At 37.9% G+C, this 17,771-nt stretch overlaps 1 protein-coding gene across 6 annotated transcripts in view; it reads right to left on the bottom strand.

Annotated features, from left to right (window-relative positions):
• Positions 1-17,771, bottom strand: part of ULK4 (unc-51 like kinase 4) — a 592,175-nt gene that overhangs the window by 468,784 nt on the left and 105,620 nt on the right. For all 6 annotated transcript variants that reach the window (XM_026496788.4, XM_026496790.4, XM_026496789.4 and 3 more), the window contains one exon: positions 11,657-11,818. In XM_026496788.4, coding sequence (XP_026352573.1) covers positions 11,657-11,818 — 162 coding nt within the window. The remainder of the gene's footprint in view (positions 1-11,656; positions 11,819-17,771) is intronic.

Below are 17,771 nucleotides of genomic sequence, written 5' to 3'. Positions count from 1 at the left end.
CATGATCCCAGAGTCCTGGGATTGAGCCTCGCATCGGGCTCCTCTGCTGGGAGCCTGCTTCTTCCTCTCCCACTCCCCCTGCTGTGTTCCCTCTCTCGCTGGCTGTCTCTCTCTGTCAAATAAATAAATAAAATCTTTAAAAAAAAAAAAAAAGAAGAAGAAGATATCCAGATGGCCAACAGCCACATGGAAAGAGGCTAAACATCACTCATGATCAGGGAAATGCAAATCAAAACCACAATGAGATATCACCTCACTCCTGTCAGATGGCTAAAATCAAAAACACAAGAAACAACAAGTGTTGGAGAGGATGTGGAGAAAAAAAGAACCCTCATGCACTGTTGGTGGGAATGCACACTGGTGCAGCCACTGTGGAAAACAGTATGAAGGTGCCTCAAAAAGTTAAAAATAGAGCTACCTTACGATTCAGTAATCATACCACTGGGTATTTACCTAAAGAATACAAAAACACTAATTCAAAGGGATACAGGCACCTTTATGTTGGCTGCAGTATTATTTACAATAGCCAAATTATGGGGGCAGCCCAAGTGTCCCCTGACTGATGAATGGATAAAGAAGATGTGGTATGTATATATACACATATATCCAATGGAATATCATTCAGCCATCAAAAAGAATGAAATGTTGCCATTTGCAACAACATGAATGGAGCGGCAGTGTACTATGCCAAGTGAAATAGGCCAGAGAAAAACAAATACCATATGATTTTACTCATATGTGGAATTTAAGAAACAAAACAAATAAAGAAAAAAAGAGACACAAAAAAGACTCTTAACTGTAGAGCACTGATGGTTACCAGAGGGGAGGTGGGGGGGTGATGGGTGAAATAGGTGAAGGGATTACTCATGATGAGCACTGAGTAATGTATAGAATTGTTGAATCACTCTCTTGGACACCTGAAACTAATACAACACCGAATGTTAACTGTATGTATACTGGAATTTTTAAAAATTTTTAAAAAATTCTAGCCAGAGAGAAGAGAACAAGTGTTCACATGGAGACATGGAGATGAAGAGCATGTTTTAAAAAGGGGAAGTTGATTCAATGAGAACACACTTCAGGTGTAGGAGGAAAAGCAGAGAGTAGGAAAGTAGGCTGGAGCCACAGCTGTCTACCAAACTAGGACTTTTGAATTTTATGTCATAAGCAATGGGAAGACCTCAAAAGTTTTTAAGCAAAATAAAACAAACAAACAAATAAGGGATGGTCCTATTATGTGCATATATGGGAGACTACAAAGAAAGCCAGAAACAGTTTTACAAAAACATTCATTATAATTAATGTCCTATAACCTCCTTCTTCTGATTTATATTTAACAGATCTACAACCTTGATCAATAATGAAAAGATCAAATAAAAGATGAATTGTTAGGGGCCCCTGGGTGGCCCAGTCAGTTTAGTGTCAGACTCTTGATTTTGGCTCAGGTTATAATCTCAGGGTCATGAGATCAAGCCCTCCATTGGGCTCCACGCTCAGCACAAGTCTCTTTAAGATTCTCTCTCCCTTTCCTTCGGCCCCTCCCCCCCACCTCCCTGGTGCACACACGTGTGCTCTCTCGCCCTCTTAAAAAAAAAAAAAAATGAATTGTAAAGAAAGAAGACAGGAAAAGATAAAGCTTTCAAAAAATATTTTCATCTTCTTTAAAATCTCAGGAAAAGGGACACCTGGGCGGCTCCATCAGTTAAGCATCTACCTTTGGCTCAGGTCATGATCCCAGGGTCCTGGGATCAAGTCCTGTATCAGGCTCCTTGCTCAGTGGGGAGCCTGCTTTCTCCCTCTGCCTGCTGTTCCCCCCTCTTGTATGCTCTCTCCCTCTCCCTCTCTCTCTGACAAATAAATAAAATCTTAAAAAAAAAAAAAAAGAATTTTTAAAAATTAAAATAAAATCTCAGGGGAAAAAAATTTTTTCTATCTCCAAAAATGAACTTCCTTTAAAAGTTATTCCTATTGATAAAATAAGGAAAACAAGCACTAATTGGCATAAACTCAATCTTCAACCAAAATGAACAGTTCAAAGTAAATATATTTACTTAATGCTAAACCTTAGTTCCAATCCTTATGAAAATACTAATGTGACATTATAACCAGAAAGGAAAAGATAATACAACTATCAACAGTGAAAATCTGGAAGGACCCTCTCCAAGCTCTGTCTCCTGGGGGTGGGACTGAGAGGTGAGAGGTAGAGAAAAGACAAGGGAAGTCTTCACCCTTTTACATATGTCCTCTTCAAAGTTTTCAAATAAATGCATACTATTTTATAGTAATTTTTAAATTACATTCTGATGCCATGACTGTATTAGACATTTTTTATAATTAGATGGAAATATTTAAGGAAAGTTTAAATTATTTTTTAAGATTTTATTTATTTATATGAGAGAGAGAGAATCTCAAGCAGACTCTGTGCTGAGTGCAGAGCCCAGCATGGGGCCCAATCCCATGACCTGAGCCAAAAATCAAGAGTCAGACGCTTAACCAACTGAGCCACCCAGGCGTCCCAGGCAAGTTAACATTACTAATGTATATGTTTACTACCATATCTGAAATTACTGAATAAACAAACACAATGAAACCTGAGCATCTGCAAAGCACTAAGTGTATACTCTTCTGCCAAAACAAAGAGTATCCCTTTCCTCATGGAACGGATTATCATATGGGATGCATAATCTTGTCTCAATAATCACGATAAATGAAAACAGGATCTCAAAGAGCTATCTGTACCCCCATGCTCACTCCAGCATTATTCACAATAGCCAAGGTATGGAAACAACTTAAGTGTCTGTCAATGGACAAATGGATAAAGAAGATGTAGTATATATGTAACATATATACACAACGGAATATTATTCAGCTGCAAGAGAAAAGGAAATTCTGCCACGTGCAACATCATGGGTCAACCTTCAAGGCATTATGCTAAGTGAGATAAGACAGAGAAAGGAAGACAGATACTGTATGATATCTAAATACTAACATGTGGAATCCAAAAAAGCTGAGCTTATAGAAATCAGAGACTGGAATGGTGGCTCCCAGAGGCTAGCGGGGTGGGGAAGATGGGGAGATGTTGGGCAAAGACTACAAACTTCTATGGTGAATAAGTTCTAGGCATCTAATGTACAGCATGGTGATTATAGTTACTGTAATACTGCAGTACGTATTCGAAAGTTGTTAAGAGAATAAATTGTAAATGTCCTCACCACAAAAAAGAAATGGTAACTATGTGATATGATACAGAGGTTAGCTAACACTATCATTTGGTAATCATTTTGCAATAGGTACAATGTATCAAATTAACACATAGTACATCTTAAACTTACACAATGTTATGTCAATGATACCTCAATAAAGCTAGAAAACGTAACAATAATCATTGACTCTATTTCAAACATATGCCAGGGATCTGTACTCATTTACAGATAGCCATAGCAAAATGAAATTATGGGGAAAAATCACTCTATTTTGGCCGCTTTTCAAATCATATTTTGGTCTCTCCCCTTCCTTCCATGGGAGTTACAGATGATTAAGGTATACATGATGGCTAAGAAACCATGAGACTAGCGTTCTTCAAGTCTAAAGCCCAAATTGTATACGTTTCAGTAGAAAAGTAGCAACTAATATCTGAAAATAGGAGTATGAAAAATGAATTCACTAAAAACAAAGCTAGCTCTGATTCTAGAATGTGAAAGTTTTTTAAGCTCATTTATAATGGACCTAAGAAAACTGCTGTGTATGAAATCAAAACAGATTTCATTATTTTAATCCAAGAATTAAAAAAAAAAAAGAAAAAGCAGCATTTTAGAGTCCCTAAACTTCGTGCTATACTCAGAACTTTTTGCCCAAATTAAGAGTTCTCCCAACAGTGGCCTCAAGACACGAAACACTGTTACTGGCATTTTAACAATTGTTGGGGCAGCTCTCACAGCAAAACTGACTTTCTACAAATATAAAATCCCTACCTGATCATAATGGGGAGATTTCTTGATAAAAGATTTGTTCAGACTACTTCTAAATGTGTTCAAACCAATGTGAGGGCAACTAGAATGTCTCATCTTCAGAATGCTACTTAGAAGCGTAACGGACTTTCCATTTTAAAAAGCTCATGCAGAAAATAACCTTTAACCCGCTACTTCTGGGTATCAAACACAGTTGAGAGCTTCATGGAGGCTCAAGAGTACATTAGTGCTTGTATTCTGAATCAAAGAAATCAAATCTCAAGTCTGATCTCCAGTGAACTGGTTTTGAAATATTTACTTATTAAAATAGAGCTTGAGACTACATTTTAAAACTGGGAAAAACACCTCCCATCTAAAAGTCACTTCAAAATTTGCTTCAAAAAGAACATTGTGTTACCTCCAGAATTCCTGACATTCTATATAATAAAAGCAATTTCCAAGAAATAAACTAAGTCAAAAGTGGAGGACGCATATCTCTTAGAAACATGGACAGAATCACCATGGAATAAAAACTTTCAAAACCATTTCTATTTTGTCTTTTGAATGGTTTTTTCATGTCCTATCAAAATTACCTTGGGAGCTTTTCTAAACTGCACACACTCTCATCAGAGAGTGATCTTGAGTGATCCTGAGAGATCTTAAAAGATACATCAGAATTGGGGCAGGTGGTGTGTAAAGTGGAGGGAGTAGTCAATGTTGCTGGAAAAGCTCCCTGCCAACCCCAGTGAGAACCACTACATTGCAAAATTCTTCACTTTTTATCCTCTTCATCTCAGCCCACTAGTAGTGATGTTTACCCCACTTATCGTCCTCATCGGAGCCATCTTACTCAATCTAACTCTATAGCTTTCTCTAGTCCCACTATGGTTCACAGAGATTCCCTGTAATCCTAATAATTCTAGTAATCTTTTATCCATCCACTATATTTCCTAAGTCAGATCCACTCCACCCAACAACAAATCCCTAAGATGGAGCCATTCCTGAGGGGGAAGGACAAATTCACCATCTTTCACTCCTCGCAAGGCCCGTGTTTTCCAGGAGTTTCAAGGACCAGGTTCTCCCACTTCAGCAGGTATTAGAATCAGCTGGAGGCTTGTTAACATGGAGATTACTGAGCCTCTCCCTCCTAGAGATTCCTATACAGCAGGTCAAGGGCCAAAAACCTGGATTTCTAACAAGATCCCAGGTGATGTTGATGCTGCTGGGCTGGGGACCATACTGGTACAGGAGAATCTATGGGACCAAGAGATGACCAGGAAAATCAGTGGCAGAGACAGCAGACACAGACTGTTACAAACAGAACAAGGAGCAGGCCAGTGCCCTAGCACCGAACACCTCTCTTCTCCAGCCAGAGCTCAGGCATTCATCTGGTTAACAGAGACCTGCCAAGCACCCACCATGTGTGCTCAGGAAGGGAACAGGAGGAAAACAGCTCCTACCTTGTGGAACTGACACTAAGATGGAAAACCCTGCTTCCATACTTTGCGTAAACAGAGCTGTGGTCATTGCTATGAGCAAAAATACAAAGAGATTTGAGGGGCCAGGGGATGTCCTACCAGAGGAGGTGACATTTAAGCTGATACCTGAACCATGAAGACTCGGCTGTGTGGAAAGAGCATCCAGGCCCAGGGAACAGGACTTTCACCTGAGGCAGAGAAGTGTTTGCAAATTCTAGGAAATGTCAGAAAAAAGTGTGGTTGAAGCACAGAGAGTAAGACAATGAGCTTTAGGAGATGTGACAAAAAAGGGAGGCAGGAGCCAAACCATCTGAGATCCTGAAGGCTGTGGAAAGAATTCTCATCTTTAACAGCAAATGGTACATTAACCTCCAGCATACATTCCTGAGAGAATTTGGAAAAAGAAAAGAAAAAGGAAGTTCAGCTCTGTAGAGCATGCTGGGGAAGAAGCTATTGTCATTCCCTGCTAGGAATTTGCATGAAGTGTCTTCAGAATGCATATTTTGTTTCTGTTACCTCAATCTTTAATAAATCCTCATGTAAACCTGTTTACAAGACAATTTTCTTAAGATTACATTAGAATAACTTTATTTTAGGGTCCCCCAACAATGAACTCATAATTTCATATAAAATATATGTAATATATTTATATTTAATATAAGTGACCACCCCACTTTTATTATTAGCAGGACCTTTGTGACCTATTTTTGTCAACCCAGTAAATGTTATTAAATATCTACATCATGATGCCCCCCCCCCCCATTCATGATGTGGGACAGAAGGATCCCTCCCTCTCAATCTTTGCAGGAAAAATCCTAACTTATAATCAAAGACCTGGCTTCAAACAGATAGATTTTAAAAAAAAATACAGTCCTGGCTTTACAGGAGTTTATAATCAATATAATATAATAAGCTAACACAACTAATTTACTAAGCAAAATGTGTTAACTGCTTTAAATAATAAATATAATTGTCCTGAAAGTGAAAACCTCACCAATTCTTAACTTCTACCTGGTACTTTGCATAACGTCGTACCAATCCTTTAAGAAAAATGGTAGAAAGCTGTTGAAAAGTTTCAGCAGAGAAGCGAGAAGAGACATGATTTTAGGAAGTGCACTCTGTGTGGAGAATGTCAGTGGGGCAAACTGGCCATGGGAAGACCAGTGAGGAGGCCACAGGAGTGATCCAGAGGAGAGACGGTAGGGCCTGGACTATGGCGGTAGCAACTACAGCAGCAGAGAGAGGTAGATGGACCTGAGAGAGACTCAGGAATGAGCTTCCCCGGACAGGTTAAGTACCTGAATGTGAACAGTGAGGTGGGAGGGGTTAAGAGAAGAGAAAGTATGAAAAAGAACACTTGACCCTTCATTTTCCTTAATCCATCTCCTCTCACCTTCCCCTCCCAAGGTCAACATGTCAGCGCCTGAGGAAAGGGGGCAGTGAGGGGGAGGTGGAACCGAGCACAGGTGGTCAAGGAAGCAGGCTGGCAATGGCAAGTGAAACAGAGGATGACACAGTGGAGGTGGCCTGAGTAGACGGAGTCTGTTACACAGAAGTAAATTCACTGACTGAACAAATTAGTACAGATACTGAGAATAACAGGAACCAGGTTTGTCTCGGTCTGAGAAGGGATTTACAAACATGGGAGGTGGGACGGCTAGAGAGGATCTTAAGGTATTGGATTAAAATTGGAAGTACCGATATGAATGCATGAGTTTTGTTCCAAATATGTATAATGATATGTATACAAGAAATTATAAATGTATGTGTATGGATGGATATTTTTTTTCTAACTTTGATTATCAAGAAGGCCTAGAAACAATGACACCCCAGAGCAATAAGCACAAAGAGCACCCAAATCTTGGCTTCTAAATACCAAAGGTTCCCCAAAGAAATGATTGATTCCAGAGCTGGCAGAGAAAAAGTACAAATTAACCCAGAACATCATGTGGTGTCAGAAAATAACGAAGTACTCAAACAATGATAGAAATAGGTCCACACAGCACTGGAGGAGATAATGCCAAGTGAAATAAGTCAAGCAGAGAAAGACAATTATCATATGGTTTCTCTCATCTATGGAACATAAGAACTAGGAAGATCGGTAAGAGAAGAAAGGGATAAAGAAAGGGGGGGTAATCAGAAGGGGGAATGAAGCATGAGAGACTATGGACTCTGGGAAACAAACTGAGGGCTTCAGAGGGGAGGGGGTGGGGGAATGGGATAGGCTGGTGATGGGTAGTAAGGAGGGCACGTATTGCATAGTGCACTGGGTGTTACACGCAACTAATGAATCATCGAACTTTACATCAAAAACCAGGGATGTACTGTATGGTGACTAACATAATAAAAAAAATATTATTATAAAAAAAAAGAAAGAAAGAAAGAAATAGGTCCACAGAACACAGAAGCCAGCTTGAAGGGATCACGCTGGCCACATCTAGGATGCCTTCAGCATCCCCACAAATAATAACAGTGGCAGTGGTAGCACGCTGTGATCCACGGCATAAAGTAGTTATTCATCAAAATAATGATATAAATACACACATACACGTGGGAGAAGGGAAAGAGCTTTCTTACAATAGAATATACCAACCAATACCAAAGGCCTGTTTTTCCACAGCTCATTAGGTTTTGGGGACGCCTGGGTGGCTCAGTCAGTTAAGTGTCTGCCTTCAGCTCAGGTCACAATCTTGGGGTCCTGAGACCAAGCCCTGTGTCAAGCTGCCTGCTCAGAGGGCAGCCTGTTTCTCCCTCTACCTCTGCCCTTCACTGCACACACCTCACCCTCCCGTCTGCTCATGCTTTCTCTCTCTCAAATAAATAAAATCTGAGAGAGAGAGAGAGTGAGAGAGAGAGAGAGAGAGAGAGAGAAAGAAAGAAAGAAAGAAAGAAAGAAAGAAAGAAAGAAAGAAAGAAAGAGGAAGAGGGAGGGAGAGAGGGAAGGAGGGAGGACGGAAGAAGGAAGGAAAAACAAACAAGGGGCATCCAGGTAGCTATCAGTTAAGCATCTGCCTTCAGCTCAGGTCATGATCTCAGGATCCGAGCATCAAGCCCCACATCGGGGTCCCAGCTCAGGGGGGAGTCTGCTTCTCCCCCTCCACCCTGACCCTCATGCATGCTCTCACTTTCTGTCTCTGTCTCAAATAAATAAAAATCTTTAAAAAAGAAAAAAGAATGGTTTTTACATTTTTAAAGGGGCTATAGAAAACAAAACAGAAAGGATGTGCAACAGAGACTACATGTGGCCTACCAAACCCAAGTTGCTTATTATCTGGCCCTTTATAGAGAACCTCTGCTAGAGAAGAAATAATAAACATAGACGATCCTCCTATGGCTCCCATCACAGACTGATCACAGGCAGGAGTCGTCAGTGGTGCTAAGGAGGTTTCATGCAGAAGCACCAGACAGACCCAGGTCGAGCCTCCCTCTATAAAATGAAAGCCCTATATTCTTTAAAATTGTAAAGGACATGAAGTACACAGGAAGACTGACATATTGGAGGAGACTAAAGAAATAGGAAAAATATAAGAAATATATATTAAATATATATACATATATTAAATATATTACATATATCTTACACATATATTAAATATATACATATATTAAATATATTACATATATCTTACATACATGTAAGAAATATATTACATATTCATATTGGAGGAGACTAAAGAAATAGGAAAACATGGGGCGCCTGGGTGGCACAGCGGTTAAGCGTCTGCCTTAGGCTCAGGGCGTGATCCCAGCGTTATGGGATCGAGCCCCACATCAGGCTCCTCCGCTATGAGCCTGCTTCTTCCTCTCCCACTCCCCCTGCTTGTGTTCCCTCTCTCGCTGGCTGTCTCTATCTGTGTTAAATAAATAAATAAAATCTTTAAAAAAAAAAAGAAAGAAAGAAATAGGAAAACAATACAGAACATGTGATACTGAATAGGATCCTGGAGCAAAGAAAGGAGAGAGACTTTCTGGGGACAGCAGGCAAAATTTCAGTGAAATATTAATGATTCAGATGAATGCTAAGAACAAAATATAAGAACCTCAAGATGAAAGGGTGAGGCTTAATTTGTCAGGTGAAGGGAGGGCTAGAAGGTACACAGCTTTGGTGGGAACTGGAAAAAACTTTGCCAAGGAAAGAAACCATGCTTGAGCATAAAGATGAAAATAACATAAACTCAATTAAAGCAAGACAGATTTTTTTAAAGGCCCAGGATGAAAACAGATGTTCTTTTTAAAATTTTTTATTTAAATTTAATTAACATATATTGTGTTATTTGTTTCAGAGGTAGAATTTAGCGATTCATCAGTTGCATACAACACCCAGTGCTCATTCCATCAAGTGCCCTCCCCAATGTCCATCACCCAGTTACTCCATCCCCCACCTACTTCCCCTCCAGCAACCCTCAGTTTGTTCCCTATAGTTAAGAGTCTGACGGTTTGCTTCCCTCTCTGTTTTCATCTTATTTTATTTTTCTGTCCCTTCCTCTATGTTCACCTGTTTTGTTTCTTAAAGTCCACATATGAGTGAAATCATATGCTATTTGCCTTTCTCTGACGTATTTCACTCAGCATAATACCCTCTAGTTCCATCCACGTAGTCGCAAATGGCAAGACTTCATTCTTTTTGATGGCTGAGTAATACTCCACTGTATATAGAGATGTGGTATAAAATGGATGTTCTAAGATAGGATTCCAAGATGTCTTGAGAAAGTTCACTGGTATACCTTGTAACTCTGATAGTCTCTCTGTAATTACTAATAATGTAATTAGGGGTTTTTTTTCTGTCATTTTGAAATCATGTGGCTCCAGAAGCATATTTGTGTGTGTGTGTGTGTGTGAGAGAGAGAGAGAGAGAGAGAGAGAGAGACAGATGTTTCATATCCTTTGCTTAATGATATTCAGCAAGCAGAATGGTTAACACTTGATCTTCAAAATCACATAGATAAATTTAAGAATTGGAAAATATCCATAAATATTCCCAGGGTTTAGCAACATGAAAGTCAGTGGAGATCTTAGCAAGATCAGCTGCAGTGGCATTTTAGGACAGATATTACACTGGGTTAAAGAGGAAACGAGCCAGAAAGGAGTAACAGTTTGTGCCAATGACTCTTTAAAGAAGTATGGCTGTGATAGGGGATGTGCAGCCCAGAGACTCTTTAATATGTTTGCATGTGTGCTTTTCTTTTTTTAATGGGGTAAAGAATACCTGAATGCTGACTAGAAGGATCTAGTAGAGAAGAGGGTTAAAGATTCAGGACAGAGCAAAAATAACCATTTGAGTGAGATTCCCAAAAAGGGAACAGGAAGAAGATGGGAAGAAACATGGAGAGGTTTGTCTCTGCCAGGAGAAGGGATAGTTCATCAACTCTAAAGGAGGGAAAGACAGGAGGGGGGGATGTAAACAGGTCTGCAGACATGGCAGGCATACACTGGCATAATTCCCATGGGAGGTCTCCATTTTTCTCTGAGAAGTACAGGGGAAAGTCACTTCCTGAGGATGGAGGAGGAAAATGTGGGCTGGAGGTCTAAGGAAAGAGAATAAGGGACGAAAGAGAGAAGTGCAAGAAGGAGCAGGGGAGAGAGAGACAGCAAGGCTGCATTACAATGTTGAGAGTCCAGATGAGACCAGTGATCAAAAAGAGTATTTTAATAAATCATATGAGCAAGGGTTGTATTTGTTCAACAGACTATTAAATTGATACAACCATGTTAACACCTCTTCATACATAATTATCTTTTACACCAAGTCACTATAACCATGTGAGCAAAGTAGTAGACAGCCAATCAAAATACAAAAGCTGCAAAACCACAGATGCCTGAACATTAACATGAAATCACTTTATAATTAATTCATGATAAATGTATTTAGCATAAAATCTGAAAGAGGGAGCTAACAGGAAAAGTCAGGGAACACTAAACATAAACCAAACCAAATGCTGTACCCCACCCATGAGCACAGCGTTCCACTATCACATCACTTCCCAATCATTTCTGAAACCATATGTTATGGTCCCACAAGGTCCTACTGCAATTCCCCCACAGTCCCAAGGTTCTCCAGCCCCCGTTTTGAAAATTTTGCTTTAAGAAAAAATTATTGTTCTCACCAACTATATTAGTCTGAGATTTCTATGTCCTACTTCTCCAATGAAATTTACTCTACTTCCACCATAGTTCTTCAAGCTTGGTGTTTAAACATACCCACAAAGATCCCCAAAAGATGCTCAATCTTACCGATATTGCTGTGATCCTGAGAGAATCAACAGTGGAATGTTTGAATAGGTACCATAAGACGGGTCCAATTTCCCCTGTAATAAAGCCCTGGGCCTGAGCAGAAAAGGTAGTGCAGACATTTTCAATAATCTTTGCTGCCATGTGATTCACAACACGTTCTTCCTAGAGAAGGAGAGAAGAGTAAAAGGGAGTTATTTAATAGGAGAAATACATACATGCAATTTCTTCATAATTAGTGCAAATAAAGGCCTGATACCAAGAGTATATCATCTGCCCCTGCATGCATTAGGTAACTGGAGGTGTGATCATTCTTTCAGGCTATTATGAAATTATGACGATTTAATCCCTAAATCAATTTAATCTTTTAATCACTAAAACTTAGCATAACATAATTTTAAGATATTTTAATAAAAATAAGAAGACAGACTCTGGAAAACAGTATGGAGGTTCCACAAAGTTAAAAATATAAATATGTGGGGCACCTGGGTGGCTCGGTTGGTTAAGCATCTGCCTTCCGCTCAGGCTGTGACCTCAGAGTCCTGGGATCAAGCTCCAAATCAGGCTCCCTGCTCAGCAGGGAGTCTGTTTCTCCCTCTGTCCTTCCTCCACTCCCCCACCCTGACTCATTCTCTCTCTCTCAAATAAATAAAATCTTTAAAAAAAATTAGAATTACTCTACAATCCAGCAATTGCACTACTAGGTATTTACCCAAAGGATACAAAAAAACTCATTTGAAGGGACAAATGCACCCCATGTTGAGAGCAGCATTATCTCTAATAGCCAAATTATGGAAAGAGCCCAATGTTCATCAACTGATGAATGCAATGAGATGTGGTACACACACACACACACACACACACACACACACACAATGGGATATCACTCAGCCATCAAAAAGAATGAAATCTTGCCATTTGCAATGACCTGTATTATGCTAAGTAAATAAGTCAGAGAAAGACAAATACCCTATGATTTGACTCATATGTGGAATTTAAGAAATGAAACAGAAGAACATGGAGGGGAAAAGAGAGGCAAATCATAAAACAGACTCTTAACTATAGAGAACAAACTGAGGGATACTAGAGGTGAGTTGGGAGGCAATGGGTTACATGGATCTTGGGTAGTAAGGAGGGCACTTGTTGTGATGAGTACTAGGTGTTGTACGTAAGTGATGAATCATTAAATTCTATACCTGAAACTAATATTACACTGTGTGTTAACTGGAATTTATATAAAAACTTGTAAAAGAGAAAAATAAATTTTTAAAAATTTAAAGGCTGAAATAATCTGAAAAATATGTAATATGAGCATAACATAAAAATGGAAGATAATTTTAAAATCAAAAGGAGCAAGCAGAACAGTCCTCAGGAATCACTCAGGGCTGGGAATAATTAGCATACCAATCAGCCAAAAACCACCTAAAATACAAGGCGATGTTCCAAGAAAGGTATTGCCTCAGCTGTGTGACCAAATTAACATTAGACTGAAGGCTGTTCTGGATTGTCCAAACAATGCTTAAAAGCTAGCCTCAAAAAGAATCAAACTGTTTCCACGTAACTTAAAGGAGTCCAAGGAAATGCACAAAAGTACTTAAAGGAATAAAAAAAAAAAAAAAAAAAAAAAAAAACCTAAAAAAAATTTATAAATTAAAAAAAAAAAATTTTAAGTAGGCTCCATGCCCAATGTGGACTTGAACTTATGACCCTCAGATCAAGAGTTGCATGCTCCTCCTACTGAGCCACCCACACACACCCAAAATAAAAATTTTAAAAATTTTTTTAAAAGAATACAAAAACTCCAACACTTAACAACATAAAAAGCACAATAGCTGGCATCCACTTAATATTGCCACACGTGCAAAGAAGCAGAAAAAGATGACTAAGAAGAAAATTCAGTCAGTAGAAACAACATATATGACGGATTTAGAAAAAAATATAGTAAAATGGCTATTATCAATATTGTCTATACACTAAGAAGGAAGAAGAAAGCATAAGCATGATAAAAAGTGAAATAGAAAATATAAAAACAGCCCAAGTCAAAAGGCTAGACATTACAGAGTCTTTTATGAAAACTACACTGAGTTAGATTAACAGATTAGATTCTGGAAACTTAATGATTACTGAACTTTAAGACATAGCAATTAGCAACAAAAATTATCCAAAATAAACACAGAAAGAAGGTTGGGAGAAAAAATGGAACAGAACATCAGTGAACTATAAGGCAATTTCAAACAATCTGATGTATGCACAATGATATCCCAAAGGTGGCAGAAGAGGAGTGGAAGGTTGAAATATTGGCTGAAATTTTTTAAATTCATAAAAACTAGTAATTCTCAATTTAAGAAATTCAATGAACCTCAAATGGGAAGGAACCAAGCAAAAAAAAAAAAAAAATCATACCAAGGCACATCATAATCAAACTGCTAAAAACCAGTACTAAAGATAAGATTTAAAAGCCTAGAGTAAAAAGACATATGACGTAAAGGAGAACAAAGATAAGGATGACAGGAAACTTCTCATCAGAAACAATGCAAGCCAGAATATAGTGAAGCCGTATCTTTAAAGTATCAAAAGGAAAAAAAAAAAAAAAAAAGACCAGTAACTATCAACCTACAAATGTATATCCAACAATAACACCTTTCAAAAACAAAGATAAAGGTGGGGAAAATAGACAGAGGTTTGTTATGGGTACAATCTTTCAGCTATAAAATAAATAAGGTCTGAGGATCTAATGTAAAACATTGTGACTATAGCTAATAACACTGAATTGTACAACTGAAATTTATTGAAGAGTACAATATGAATGCTCTCATCCAAAAAAGAGGAGAGAGGTAAATATGTGAGGTGACTGATGTTCTAATTAACTCAACAAGAGAATCCTTTCACAATGTTTATACACACACACACACACACACACACACACACACACATTATCACTTATATACTTTAATTATCTAACTGAGGGTTTCAGATGGGGGTGGAGGGATAGGTTAGCCCGGTGATGGGTATTAAGGAGGGCACATATTGCATGGAGCACTGGGTGTTATACGCAAACAATGAATCATGGAACACTACATCAAGAACTAATGATGTACTGTTTGGTGGCTAACATAACATAATAAAATAATACTTTAAGTATCTTACAATTTTGTCAATCATACCTCAATAAAACTGAAAAACAAAACAGAACAGGGGTGCCTGGGTGGCTCAGTGGTTAAGCATCTGCCTTCGGCTCAGGTCATGATCCTGGGGTCCTGGAATCCAGTCCCACATCGGACTCCCTGCTCAGCGGGGAACCTACTTCTCCTTCTCCCCCTGCCCCTCCTCCCCTACTCGTGTGCTCTCTCTAATAAATAAAGTCTTTAAAAAAAAAAAAAAACAGAACAAAAACATGTAGAAGTAAAATGTATAACAATAATAGAAAGGGAGTACTAGATGTATTCTGGTGTAATGGTCTCATATAGGGTTCTTATATAGTATATATAAATTTGTGTATCATATACAGTAAGTTCTGGAGTAAGGTTCTTATACGAAGTTCTTATATATTATATATGAATCTATATATCATTACTTGAAGGTCAACTGTGATAAGATAGAGATGTATACTGTAAAAAAAAATGAATAATAAGCCAATAAAGGAAATAAAATGGAATCACTTAAAAGTCAATTTCAAAAGAAGGCAGGAAAAGAAAAAAGGAAACAAAATAATGAATGGACAAATAGAACAAAAATGGTAGATTTAAACCTAACTATTTCAACCATCACACTAAATATAAAAGTCTAAACAAACTAATTAAAAGCTAGAGATTCTCAAATCAGAGTTTTTAAAAAAACAAGAATCACATATAGGCTATCTGCAAGAAACCCCTTAATAAATAAATTCACACGTTAAAAGTAAAAGAATAGAAAATATATATCATGCTAATGTGAATCAAAAGAAAGCCAGAGTGGCTATACTACTTCAGGAAAGTAGATTCCAGACCAAAAAGTATCTCCAGGGATAAAGGTTATTTCACAAAAATAAGAGTCATTCAACAAGAGGATATAACAATTCTAACTATTTATGCCTCTTGACAAGAGAACTTCAAAATACCTGAAGCAAAACTTGATAAAACTGAGAAAATAAACAGACAAATCCACAATTTTAGCTTGGAAATTCAATACCTTTTCTCAATAACTGACACAACATGTAGCCAGAAAGTCAGTAAGGATATAGAAAGATAACACTATCAACCAACTTTGACACGTTCTGAACCATAAAACATCCCAGGAAACTCTATATTCACAAATTAATTTGAAATGAATCACAGATTTAAATGCAAAAGCTAAAACAAAAAAGCTTCTAGAAGAGATCATAAAGAATATCTTGGCTATTTTGTGGTAGGCAAAGCTTTCTTAGAAAAAAAAAAAAAGCACTAAGCATAAAAGAAAAAATTGGTAAAGTAACCCCCATAAAAGTTGTAAATTTCTGCTCATAATGACACCGTTATGCCTCATAGTGTCTTAGACTGGGAGAAAACATTTGCAATACATACACACTAAATATCTGAGCAGTTTATATAAGTTATATATCAACTGAAATATTGAAAGTTACATTAAAAATTGTATGCAGAATATAATCCCATATTTAACAACAAAAATACATATGTAAATATGCAAGTAAAGGAAGGACATAGAAAGAGATACAACACCTGTTAATACTGAGTATAGTAGGTGTGAATTGTAGGGAGTAGGGTCCACTAATTCTACTTTGGACATTTTTACATTATTTGAATTGTTACAGTACACGTGTATTACTTTTTCAATCAAAAAATTATGTATTTTCATGAAAATGTAAAAAAAGAAAATGAGAAGATACTGAGATAGATCTAGGTTCAAACCATTGTTTTACATTCTACTAGCTATATATCCTTGGGCATTTTCACTCCTTGTGCTTCAGCTTCATCATCTATAAAAATTATAAAGTACAAGGCAGTTTGGAAATTAAATAACATACATGGACACCTAATCAAGGTCATAAAAAGTAGTATTTTTAAGTATATTTTTAATATGTTAGGTTTTCTTCCTATTATTAATATCATAAAGTATGACTTGTACAGCTGCTAGAAACAATTTTAAAGATACTTGAACTTCTTCAATGCTTCCTCCCCATTCCCCATGTTTCCTTCTGTGTGGCAAGAATAAATATAACTCTTTCATCCACTCTCTGTTCCTTTATTCATTCTACCCAAGAGAAAATAAAATGCTTCACCTTGGCAAATTTGAAAAGAATAAATTGAGCATGCCTAACTGCTCTGCTCAACTCCTGCCCCTTTTTTCTTGAGCTCAGGCCTAACCACACAGAGCTGTCTTCTCATATTCCCCATCTTAAGTCTTACCTAGATGGGTACTCCACTTGGAGAGTGCAGCTGTACCTGGGTGGTGCAAAAAATCCCTAATGCACGAGTGCAGTATAAGGAAGGCTACTTGCCCAGAGATATTAAGCTACGTCCTCCACCCTCCCTAGCTCTCAGTACATACATGTATATTTTTGTCCCATATGCCTTGTTCTGTGTCTTCTCATTAGGTTCTGAACCTTTGCCCTGCATGCAGAGGGAAAGTGCAATTTGAGAGGGGGAAGGACCTTCTCAAATACCTTAACATATGCTTTACATCACAACTGTCAGTCAATTCCTAGAGGACTCATTCCCAGTACTGGAAAACCACCACTATTTTAGCACTTAGGTTGGAAAGGAGCCATGTGTCATCCCAGTGCTCTATAAACTCAGTGAGGCTGTCAGGCCAATTCAACTTGCTGCTACCTGAAATGAGCTATCCTACTCCCTCTGAAATCCCCTGTGGGACACGATACAAGCAATAAGATTGGTGCTATTTTCTGCTTAATTAACTCTTTGGAAGGAATAACTGGACTGAACTAATATCTGTCATTCAAATCAAAGATCTATTTCATCATATTATGAGGATAAAAGCTATGATGATTAGGAAATTACTCTATGAAAATAAGCCTATGATGACTAGGCTTATTAATGAAGAGCTGTACTATTTTTTAATAATGTTAAACAATTCTAATGCATTGTGGGTAGCCGTAACAAAAAAGTTTTGCTGCCAATGTTAG

The sequence above is a fragment of the Ursus arctos genome, unplaced genomic scaffold (genome assembly GCF_023065955.2).
Source record: "Ursus arctos isolate Adak ecotype North America unplaced genomic scaffold, UrsArc2.0 scaffold_20, whole genome shotgun sequence".
NCBI lineage: Eukaryota > Metazoa > Chordata > Mammalia > Carnivora > Ursidae > Ursus > Ursus arctos.
The sequence above is the reverse complement of the archived record's forward strand: the minus strand, read 5'-3'. Positions and strand labels throughout refer to the sequence as shown.